We start from the raw sequence: 12,297 nt of genomic DNA on the forward strand, positions 1-12,297 counted from the left end.
TTCTTTGTTGAGAATCAATTTATATGACAAATGACAGAGATGAAACAGATTAGTACTTGCCAGGAGGTAGGAATGGTGGGAAGAAGAGGTGTAGGTGTTACAGGGGTATCACAAGGAAGATCTTTGTGGCAATGAAATAATTCTGTTATCTTGAGAGCTGTGGTGGTTACATGAATGCACAAATGTGGTAAAATGCATAGAACTTTATGCACACATTGTACCAAGATAAATTTCCTGACTTTGGCATTGTACTATAATTATGTAAGATGTAATAACTGAGGGAAACTGAGTGTATACAAGACTTCTCTGTTCTAACTTTGTAACTTCCTATGAGTCTACACTTATTTAAAAAATAAAGATGTTTCATTGGAAGAAATAACCAGCAGAGCAGAGGAAGCTGAGGATCGGAGCAGTGAGTTAGAAGATAGGGTAGAAAAAATCACCCAATCAGAGAACCAAAAAGAAAAAACAATTAGAAAACAGGAAGACAACTTAAGAGAACTGTGGAGTGGGGGAAAAAGAAGAAACATCTCTAACTAAAATAAATGAATTAATTTAAAAAAAAAGAGAGAGAACGGTGGGATAACATGTAATGTAACATCTGCATCACAGGAGTTCCAGAAGAAGAAAATGAGCAAGGGTTAGAGAATATATTTGAAGAAATAGTGACAAAAAACTTGCCTAACTTAGTGAAAGAAAAAGACATACAAGTTCAAGAAGGACAGAGAGCCCCAAGTAAGACGAACCCAAGCAGGCCCACACCAAGACACATAATAATTAAAATGCCAAAAATTAAAGACAAAGAGAGAATCCTCAAGCCAGCAAGAGATAAGCAACAGGTTACCTACAAAGGAACCCCCATAAGGCTACCAGCTGACTTCTCAACAGAAACACTACTGGCCAGAAGGAAACTCCATGAAGTAATCAAGGTAAAAAAAAAACAAGGATCTTAATCCAAGACTACTCTACCCAGCAAGGCTATCATTCAAAATAGAATATGAATTAAAGAGCTTCCCAGACAAAAAAAAGGGAACATATTAGCACCAAACCAGCACTCCAAGAAATGTGAAAATGACTGCTGTATAATAAGCAGAAGAAAGAAGAAGAAAAATATAACCACAATAAATAAAAATAGCAATAAATAAGTTCATATCAATAACTTTAAATGTAATGATTAAACGCTCCAATTAAAAGACACAGAGTAGCTGAATGGATAAGAAAGCATGACTCTAATATATATTGTTTACAAGAGACTCACCTCACAATAAAAGACTCACATAGGTTGAAAGTAAAAGGACAGAAAAAAATCTTCCAAGCAAATGGAAAGGAAAAAAGAGCCGGGGTAGCAATACTCATATCTGATCAAATAGACTTCAAAATGAAGGCCATCACTACAAAATATTGAAAGGATCTATCCAGCCCTGGCCGGTTTGGCTCAGCAGTTAGAGCGTCGGCCTGTGGTCCTGAGAGACCCGGGTTCGGTTCCCGCTAAGGGCGCATACCTTGGTTGCATACCGGCCCTGGTTGGTTGTGCGGGTGGCAGCCACTCGATGTGTCCCTTCACATAGATGTTTCTCTCTCTCTCTCTCTCTCTCTCTGTTCCTCTCTCTCCCTCCCACTCTACCTGAACAAAAAATGGAAAAATGTCCTCGGGTGAGGATAAAAAAAAAAAAAAGAAAGGATCTATCCAACAGGAAGCTATAACCTTGATAAACATATATGCACCCAATATAGGAGCACCAAAATACATTTAATAACTTCTGGAGGACTTCAAAGGAGAAATCCATAGCAATACAATCACAGCAGGGGACTTTAACACCCCGTTGACACCACTGGATAGATCCTCTAGACAAAAAATTAACAAGAAAACAGCCCTGGCCAGTTTGGCTCAGCGGGTAGAGCGTCCACCTGCGGTCCGGAGAGACCCGGGTTCGGTTCCCGCTAAGGGTATGTACCTCGGTTGCAGTTTGTCCCCGGCCCTGGTTGGGTCATGTGGGTGGCAGCCACTCGATGTGTCCCTTTCACGTCGATGTTTCTCTCTCTCTCCCTCCCACTGTATCTGAACAAAATATCAAAAAATATCCTCGGGTGAGGACTTAAAAAAAAAAAAAATTAATGAGAAAACAGAGACTCTAAGTGATGCACTAGATCAAATGTATTTAATAAATATCTACAGAGAATTACACCCCAAAACTGCAGAATTCACATTCTTCTCAAGTAGACATAGGACATTCTCAAAGATAGATCACATGTTAGGACACAAACTAAGTCTCTACAAGTTCAAGAAGATTGAAATATATCAAGCATCTTCTCAGATCACAAAGGCATGAAACTAGAAATCAATTTCAATAAAAACACTCAAAAATATTCAAACACATGGAGGCTAAATTGCATGTCATTAAACACTGAATGGGTTACCAAGGAGATCGAGGAAGAAATTTAAAATTTCCTGGAAACCAATGAAAATGAACACACAAAACAAAATCAATGGGACGCAGTGAAAGCAGTCCTGAGAGGGAAGTTCATAGCACTACAGGCCACCTCAAGAAACAAGAAAAATTTCTAATTGACTATCTAACTTCACATCTTAAAGAACTAGAAAGCAAACAAAAAGAAAAACTCAGACCAAGTAGAAAAAAAGTAACAGTAAAGATCAGAGCAGAAATAAATGACAGGGAGACTAAAAAAACAATTCAAAAGATCAACAAAACAAAGAGCTGGTTCTTTGAAAAGATAAACAAGATTGATGGACCCTTAGCCAGACTCACCAAGAAACAAAAAGAAAGGACCCAAATAAAGAAAATCAGAAACGAAAGAGAAGTAACAACTGACACCACAGAAATACAAAGGATTGTTAAGAAAAACTATGAAAATTATATGCCAACAAATTGGACAATCTAGGAGAAATGGACAAATTTCTAGAATCACACAGTCTCCCAAAAGTGAACCAGGAAGAGACAGAAAACTTGAACAGACCAATAACAACTAAGGAAATTGAAGATATCAAGAAATTCCCACAAACAAAAGCCTGGGTCTGGACAGCTGCACGTGGGAGTTTTACCAAACATTCAAAGAATTAACACTCATTCTTCTCAAACTATTCCAAAGAGTCAAGAAAAAGGAAGACTTCCAAACTTGTTTTATGAGGCCAGCATAATTCTAATTCCAAAACCAGATAAAGACACTACAAAGAAAGAAAACTACAGGACAATATCCCTGATGAATACAGATGCCAAAATCCTTAACAAAATATTAGCAAATTGGATCCAACAATACATTAAAAAAAGTATTTACCATGACCAAGTGGGATTCATCCCAGGGATACAAGGCTGGTATGATATTTGCAAATCAATAAATGTGATACACCACATAAACAAAATGAAAGATAAAATCATGTGATCATATCAATAGATTCGACAAGCATTCAACAAAATCCAGCACCCATTTCTGATAAAAACGCTCAGCAATGTAATAGAGGAATCCTATCTCGACATAATAAAGGCCATATATAGCCCAGCCGGTGTGGCACAATGGTTGAGCGTCGACCCATGCACCAAAAAGTTGTTTCAATTCCCAGTCACAGCACATGCCCAGGTTGTTGGCACAATCCCCAGTCAGGGGCATGCAGGAAGCGGCGAATTCATCAATGTTTCTATTTCTCTCTCTCCGCCTCCCTTCTCTCTCTCTCTCTCAAATCAATAAAGAAAAGAAAAGAAAAAAAAAAGGCCATATATGAAAAACCTATAGCCAACATCATACTCAATGGGCAAAAACTAAAAGCATTTCCCTTAAGAACAGGAACAAGACAGGAATGTCCACTTTTGCCACTCTTATTTAACATAGGACTGGAAGTCTTAGCCACAGCAATTAGATATGAAGAAACAATAAAAGGGATCCAAATTAGAAAGGAGGAAGTGAAACTGTCATTATTTGAAGATGACATGATATTGTACATAGAAAACCCTAAAGACTGTATCAAAAATCTATTAAATTTAATAAACGAATTTTGCAAAGTAGCAGAATACAAAATTAACATCAAGAAATCAACGGCATTCTTATACACCAATAATGAACTCACACAAAAAGAAAATAAAAACAATCCCATTTACCATAGCGGCAAAAAAATTAAGATACCTAGGAATAAACTTAACCGAAGAAGTAAAGGACCTATTTGCAGAAAACTACAGGACACTGAAAAAAGAAATAGAGGAAGATATAAAAAAGTGGAAGCATATTACCTTGTTCATGGACTGGAAGAATTAACATCATTAAAATGTCCATACTACCCAAAGCAATCTACAGATTCAATGCAATCCCCATTAAAATACCAACAACGTATTTCACAGAACTAGAACAAAAACTTCAAATGGAACCAGAAAAGATCCTGAATAGCGACAGCAATCTTGAAAAAGAAGAACAAAGTAGGAGGGATCACAATCATCAGAACAGCCTGGTACTTGCATAAGAATAGCCATATAGATAAATGGAACAGAACAGAGAATATGAAAATTGACCCAAGACATTATGCTCAATTAATATTTGACAAAGATGGCAAGAAAATACAATGGAGTAAAGATAGACTCTTTAATAAATGGTGTTGGGGAAATTGGACAGCTACATGCAAAAAATGAAACTAGGCCACCATCTTATACCATAAACAAGAATAAACTCAAAATGTTTAAAGAAATGTTTAAAGAAACTCAAAATGTTAAAAGACTTAAATGTGACCCGTGAATCCATAAAAATCCTAGAAGAAAATGTAGGCAACAAAACTTCAGACATCACTTGCAGAAAATTTCAGATACAATGCCTAAGGCAAGAGAAACAAAGGAAAAAATTAATACACAGGACTACATCAAACTAAAAAGATTCTGCACAGCAAAAGAAACAACCATCAAAATGGAAAGGGAACCCACTATATTGGAAAGCATAATTGCCATCGATACATCAGATAAGGGGTCAATTTCTAAAATACATAAAGTACTCATACAACTCAACAAAAGGAAGACAACCCAATTAAAAAATGGGCAGTGGACCGAAATAGATACCTCTCGAAAAAGGACATACAAATGGTCAAGAGACCTAGGAAAAAATGCTCATTGTCACTAATCATCAGAGAGATGCAAATTAAAATGACTATGAGGTATCACCTCACACCTGTCAGAATGGCTGCCATCAACAAATCCTCAAACAAGTGCTGCCGAGGGTGTGAAGAAAAGGGGACTCTAGTGCATTGCTGGTGGGAATGCAGACTGGTGCAGCCACTATGGAAACCACTATGGTGTTTCCTCAAAAAATTAAACTGCCATTTGACCCAGTGATCCCACTTCTAGGAATATATCCTAAGAAGCCTGAAACACCAATCAGAAAGAATATATGTACCCTATGTTCATAGCAGCACTATTTACAATTGCTAAGATCTGGAAAGAGCCCAAATGTCCATCAATAGATGAGTGGATAAAAAAGCTTGGTACATATACACAATGGAACACTATGTAGCTGTAAGAAAGAAAGATCTCTTGTCCTTTGAGATAAGATGGAGGGACCTCAAGAGAGTATGATGCTAAGCAAAATAAGCCAATCAGAGAAAGACAAATACCACATGATTTCACTTATTTGTGGAATATAATGCACAAAATAAGTTGATGAACAAAATAGAACCAGAGACATAGAAAGGAATATGGTTCAGACTGACAAAACTCAAAGGAGGAAAGCTGGGAGAGGGATGAGATAAACCAAAGAACTTATATGCGTATATGTATAACCAATGGACATAGACAACAATCCTGTGAAGGGCAATGGGATCAGGAGGGTGTCTGGGGGCAAAAAGGAGAAACATCTGTAACAAAAATAATTTAATTAATAAAATAAAATAAAAATTTAGATCCTTAAAAAAATAAAGGTTTTTTGTTTTGTTTTCTAATGTTAAAAGAGGGTATTATACAAATTTTAAAAATTAACCCACTTGAGATCACATATAAAATGAATGGCAGGTGGGCAGTAGCTACAGCTGCTGTTGCCTGCAGGAGAGGGGGCAGAAAGATGGTTCAAGAAATCATTCGCAAAGAGAAGTGCATAGACAGTTACAAAAGTGCAAGGATCAGCAGCTGGTCTCATTGCCCGTTTTACATTCAAGTCAATAATTAATACAGGTATGTTCACTGTGTGATAGTTCACTAAACTGCACACTTATCATGTATTATACCTCTAATAAAAAGCTTAAAATTAGCCCAGCTGCTCTGGCTCAGTGGATTGAAGTTGTCCTATGGACTGAGAGGTCTTGGTTCAATTCTTGACCAGGACACATGACTGGGTTGTAGGCTTGATCCCCAGTAGGGGGCATGCAGGAGGCAGCCCATCAATGTTTCTCTCTCACATTGATATTTCTATCTCTCCCTCCCTCCCTTTAAAAAATCAATAAAATATATATATTTTAAAAAGCTTAAAATTATTATGAATATGTGGTAAAAACATTATAAAAAAGTAAATAGAGCCCTGGCTGGTTTGGCTCAGGAGACAGAGCATCGGCCCACCGACCAAAGAGTCATAGGTTCGAGTCCCAGTCAAGGGCACATACCTTGGTTGCAGGTTCGATCCCCAGCCTTGGTCAGGGTCATGCAGGAGGCAACCAATCAATGTGTTTCTCTCACACTGATGTTTCTCTCTCCTCCTCCCTCCCACTCTATCTAAAAAAATCAATGGAAAAACATCCTTAGGTGAGAATTAAAAAACAAAACAAAACAAATAAACACTTACCTCAACATTATTTTTAAAAACTCCTCAACATTCTATTATTTCGATCTCCCTTAATTATTTAACCAAGCTCTATTCAAAGACATTTAGGTTCTTTTCATGTTTTAACTAGTATAAACACTATAACTGTCTAATTTGCTTATGACAAATTACTAGAAGTGAAATTCCTGGGTCAAAGGTTATGCACATAAATGTAACTTACCCTATCATAGAGCTCAATGATTAAGTGATAAGCAGCTTCATCACTTCCAAACTGAAAATCTACAATTCTATCCACACCAAGTTGTTTTGCACTGACTAATCTCCGACTCTTCAAATGTTTTCGGCACTAGCAAGAAAACAGAAGAAAAATACATTTATATAGTAAAAGTGAATTCTTAATCATTTGGTATTGGTTTATAAATAACTTTTTTCTTTTCATTACTATCAGGAATAATATTTTAAAAGTAGCAAATAAAACAATAGAAAGCAAAAACTTGCAGATAATCAGAGGAAAAACATTTGGTTCAGACAACTCTGACTGCTAATTCGGAAACAGTATTTTTTATCCAGTTTTTAAGCAGACAATGATAGACTCATAGAGGAATTTACTTTGTTGCTTTATACCACTGCCAAATCCTTTATTCTCGCCCTAATGACCTCACTCAAAGCCATAACCTTTTTTTTAAAGTCTCTTTCTACTCCAATCTTTTAAGTATTCCAAATTTCCTTTTGTGTGCTTGTGTTCAGAATCAATAGTTTTTGCTCTGGTGGGTCTAGCTCAGCAATTAGAGCATTGGCCCTCGGACCAATGACTCCTGGATTTGATTCCGGTCAAGGGCACGTACCTTGGTTGCAGTTTGTCCCTGTCCCTGGTCAGGTCATGCAGGAAACAACCAGTTAATGTGTCTCTCTCACGTTGATGTTTTTTCTCTCTCTCTCTCTCTCTCTCTCCCTCCCTCCCTCCCTCTCTCTTTTTCCCTCCCACTCTGTCTGATGATAAATAGAAAAATATCCTTGGGTGAAAATTAAAAAAGAAAAAAAAGTAATAGTTTCTACTAATCTTCCATTTCAAATACAAATTCTGAACCATGAGCTTATTGGTATTCTATAAATTAGTCCTCCAACTTACTCACATGTAATTACCCTCTACTGCCACAAACTTTATTGATATACCCAAGTAGAGTTTTTCTGGTACTATCTTCAAGTTTTTGATCAACCTATCTCAAATCCAAATGTAGTAACTTCTATTTATTATCAAATCTCATTCCTCATATCCCTAGTCATAAAGTTCTTGTTCCTATTAGCAATTAAAATTAGCATGTTAAACCCTAATACAAATTACTTGGAAAATACCTTTTGTTTTATATTACTTGTACCATGCTTTAGTACAAATATTTAAGTATGATGTGGAACAGAAACAAGACTACTCTGTAGCCCCTAAAAAAATGCTACAATTGTATCTAATTTTTTAATTTGAAAGACCCTTTACTTAGTCAAGACAAATAAGAAAGAATGCTTTTCTTTTCTTCAAGAATCAAATTCAACACAAATTTTACAGAGAAGTTATCTAAAATCACCTTTAAAAAAAAAGAAATATACAGTCATTCTTAGAATTAATGTCAACTCTTTCATAACTAAGGAGTTCTCCAGACCTTATAGTTCAAATTGCCTAAAATTTTCATTTTATGTACTTATATATTCAGGCAGATATAAGACTTTTCAAACTTCATAGATAAACAACACCCCCTAAATTCAATGGTTCTGATTTAAGAATAACCTATATAGATTTTTATTTAAATAATGACCCACGTATAAAATTATCTTTAAATCCCCAGGGGAAAATCACAATCAAACTTTCCAGAGTTTCCCAGTAATCTTTTTATTCAAGAAGTATAGAGTTAAAATGAAGATAAAAGGTAACCTTGAGAGGAACAGAAGTCGGCACTATGGAACGGTGAAAAATGCAAGATTATTTATCATGAGTATGTATGGATATAGAGTACTTATGTACATCTTTTTTGTTTGTTTTATTTCTCTATTAGCAGCTTGGTGAAAAGAACTTTCCACCCACTGATTTGGCATCTCCAAATGTGAAAACTAAAAACAAACACTGTGATTTACCACGTACTGGTTATGGTCCTGCCTGTACCATACAACAGTGCTCTTTAAATTATTTATAAAGTGCTTAACATTTTCTGCTCCATTGGAGGGACTCTTTCTATACATTTAGATTGACATGTATACCTAATTCATAAAATTCTAAGTTTTTTTAAAAAGTGTTTGACCTCTCATTGATACTATAGGCTAATCTGGGAATATTTACACAATCCCAGTATCATATGTTTTATTGCTGTTACATCACATGCAAAATTAAAATTATACTTGTTCTTCATATCCGCTGAGTTGTTAACTTAAATGAAATATGCATTACCCATCTACTTTGAAAAGTGTTATACAAACATAAAGTGTCATTACTAGAAAGGATAATCTCCAAAAGAACCTTTTTGGGTTACTATTAAATAAACTTTTAAGAATTTGATAATTTTATGACAGCCCTTGTGATCTGGGAAGCACTTACCTAACTTGCAATCCAAAACAGATTCTAAGTTGCTGGGGATAAGGCTCTTCTCTGTAAAGCCTCTAATGAAATAACACAATGCCAAAACAAATAAATTTCTGAAGGAAAGTGAGGAGGAGAGGAAGAAGGAAATTAATACATATGGATTCCTAGTATGTGTCAGGCATTGTGTTAGATGCTTTACATGTTACTTCAATTAATCCTCACCAATAATCCCGTAAGGGAGATATTTTCCACATTTTACATATAAAGAAACTAAGTTCCAAGAGGTTAAATACATTTTCCAAGTTATAAAATGATTGGCAAAACTATTAATTCAAAGTTAGGTATATCTGACTCCAATGTCTTTCCTCTGTAGCACATGAACTTTTCAGCATATAGTAACATGTCCACAATGCAGAATCTCAGTTTTAATAATACAAACAAAAGCAAGGAGAGAAGTAAAAGGATGTAATAATTGTTACCATACTAATGTCACTAAGTATTCCAATAAAATACATATTGGTAGCTCAAAAGTGAGCTGTGGAAGATAAGACTAGGAAGAAGGGGTTGTGGGGTGAGGGGTAGAGAGAGATCATAGAAAGCCAAGAATGCTAGGATATGGGATATTCAGAAATTAGGGAATCATAAAATGTGAGATAACTGATGAAAATAATGCTTTAGAAAAAGTTAATGTTGGTCTAATATGGAATTGTTCTGATATGTGAAGAGGTCTATAGTAAAGGGACTACAAGGTTGAATGTTATAAAAGATTGAACTAGAATACTGACTGTGGGAACAGTAGGATATGGAGCACAATTAGATGTGAAGGTAATAAGGAGAAGTTAATAAACATCTACTTTATTCACTCCAATATCCATCAACTACTTTATCTTTATTTTATCTCTACTTTGTTAGTAACAGTAAAGGAAAACCAAACAGTTTAAAACTTCAATTGTTAGTGACCAATCTCAGGGCCTTAACATTTACTTTCAAGTATAAGTTAAAATTTACCTTCATGGCAAAACTAGACGGCATCATATTCTTAGGCCACTCAAACTCTGTTGTGTGAATTCGTATGCCAGATTCAAGTAAAAGTGTTGCTTTAAAGTCTGGTCTGTAGAAGAAAAAAAGTCAGTTTTTTCTTTAGGGCATTTGCCAATGCTAACTAAGTGAAACAGATTACTTAAAAAATCAGTAATCCCATTTATTTACAAAAGATAAAACAAGCCTTACTTTTGAAGACGAATAAGGTATGTCTTATTATCCACATCATAAACATTGTTTACTCTCATTCCTAGCAAGCTGCAAAGAGAAAGGAAACATGTAAGAAATCATACTACCATCTGAAACATAAAACTTCCCACAATTTAAAGCTGCAGGCGGGAGCAGAGACTACGAAAGTGAGGAATTTCGGAGATTTTCCACTCCAAAATATGGAATCAATTACGGAACAGTCTGAAGGCCAACAGGCTTTCAGTTCCAAACTTAAGTGTAACAATTTAAGAACACTAGTGGTCCATCAGCTCTGGGAACACCATACAATGCTTTGCGACTTTGAAATGACCCAAAGTTTTTTAGGAAAGGCAGCCTAATCCATTTAATTTACTGCAAGAGAGGAAAAAAATAAATAAAGGGTACACAAGACCCTGAGAAATATGACAAAGCTCACACGGCTGAGTAAGTAAAAAAACAGACTAGAATCAAGATCTGTGACCTCCATCTAAAACGGCGGTGCTCCCTCTGTTTGGGGCGAGGAGTGTCAAAGAAACCAGGCCTCGGGTCTGGAAATCTCTGAAGCAAAGGACCAAAGGACGACTCTGGCGTCTTGGCGTCCACCTGATGTCTCGGTTTTACTAAACGTTAGCTGCCAGACCCAGCGACTCCGGCCGGCATAGCAAGAGCCCCGCCACAGGCGGACCCCAGGCCTGGCGAAACTAGCAAGCCGGGACGCGCCGCAGGGATCCCGCAGGTCTCCTGCGGGCCGCGGAAAGCTGTCAAGCGCTCGGCCGCCCAGGCCTAGCCCGGTCCACAGAAGAACAGCACAGGGGGCAGTATGGGAAACACTGGGCTGGTCTTGTTTTCAACCGTGGGGCCCGGACCTCTGTCTCCTGCACTCCCCACGGGAGCCCCGCCACCTGTCGCACAGTACCTGGCATTCAGCTCCGCGAGTACCGCACGGAGGTCAATGGTGCTGAAGCGGGTTTTCATGGCAAGGTCTGAGGGTCGCCACCGCAGTTGTCACCACTGACTGCCGGACCCGACGCCGCGCCTCTCCTACGCAGGCGCACGTGGCGGAGCGCTACGGCCACGCAGAAGACCCAATATTCCTTAAAGCGAACGCGCTTCCGTCACTTTCCGGAAGAATTCGTTTCTCAAGTCTTCGTCAACTCGCTATTCGTTGCATCCGAACAATTTGAAATAGACACAAACTATTCTATTAAAACCACATTCCTTCCTGCAAAGCTTACGGATTAATTCGATTACCTTACCCCCTTATGTTTCGGGACTCAAACAAGCCTCCATAGCAACCCCTGCTGGCCCTAACAGCTTTTGAGGGACAATCCTGATTTCCCCAGGGGAACGTAGGGTTCTGTGTAAGAGCAAAGGCTCCTTTACATTCGTTACTTGGACGTGTAGAACTGTAAGAAGCGGAACTGTTGCACTGGCCCTATAATCATCCTCAGTCAAGGCGAACCAGCCCTCAAGAAGTTCCTATTTTGATGGGCCCTACTCTCCAAGATGGAGCAACTGTGGTCTCATGGGAGTTCCCTATGATCAGTTGACAGAGGAAGAGAAGACTTGAGACTGATTTGTATAGGTAGTTCTGTATGAGAAGTGGGCACCACCTGAAAATGGACAGCTGCAGCCCTACTGCCCCTTTCTGGAACATTCCTGAAAGACTGTGGTCAAGGGAAAGCCTCCCAGGGGGCAGAATTTTGAGCAGTGCACCTAGTTGTTCATTTTTCTTGAAAGGAGAAATATGATTACCAAATCATGGGCTG

At 37.6% G+C, this 12,297-nt stretch overlaps 1 protein-coding gene across 5 annotated transcripts in view; it reads right to left on the reverse strand.

The window, feature by feature from the left end:
• NEMF (nuclear export mediator factor) overlaps positions 1-11,558 on the reverse strand; it is a 60,026-nt gene extending 48,468 nt beyond the window's left edge. For all 5 annotated transcript variants that reach the window (XM_036251639.1, XM_036251650.1, XM_036251632.1 and 2 more), the window contains exons 1-4: positions 11,445-11,558; positions 10,529-10,597; positions 10,307-10,409; positions 6,956-7,081 (exon numbers count right to left, since the gene is read on the reverse strand). In XM_036251639.1, coding sequence (XP_036107532.1) covers positions 6,956-7,081; positions 10,307-10,409; positions 10,529-10,597; positions 11,445-11,503 — 357 coding nt within the window. In that variant the 5' untranslated portion in view covers positions 11,504-11,558. The remainder of the gene's footprint in view (positions 1-6,955; positions 7,082-10,306; positions 10,410-10,528; positions 10,598-11,444) is intronic.
• Positions 11,559-12,297: the final 739 nt, after the last annotated feature.

The sequence above is a fragment of the Molossus molossus genome, unplaced genomic scaffold (genome assembly GCF_014108415.1).
Source record: "Molossus molossus isolate mMolMol1 unplaced genomic scaffold, mMolMol1.p scaffold_m16_p_1, whole genome shotgun sequence".
NCBI lineage: Eukaryota > Metazoa > Chordata > Mammalia > Chiroptera > Molossidae > Molossus > Molossus molossus.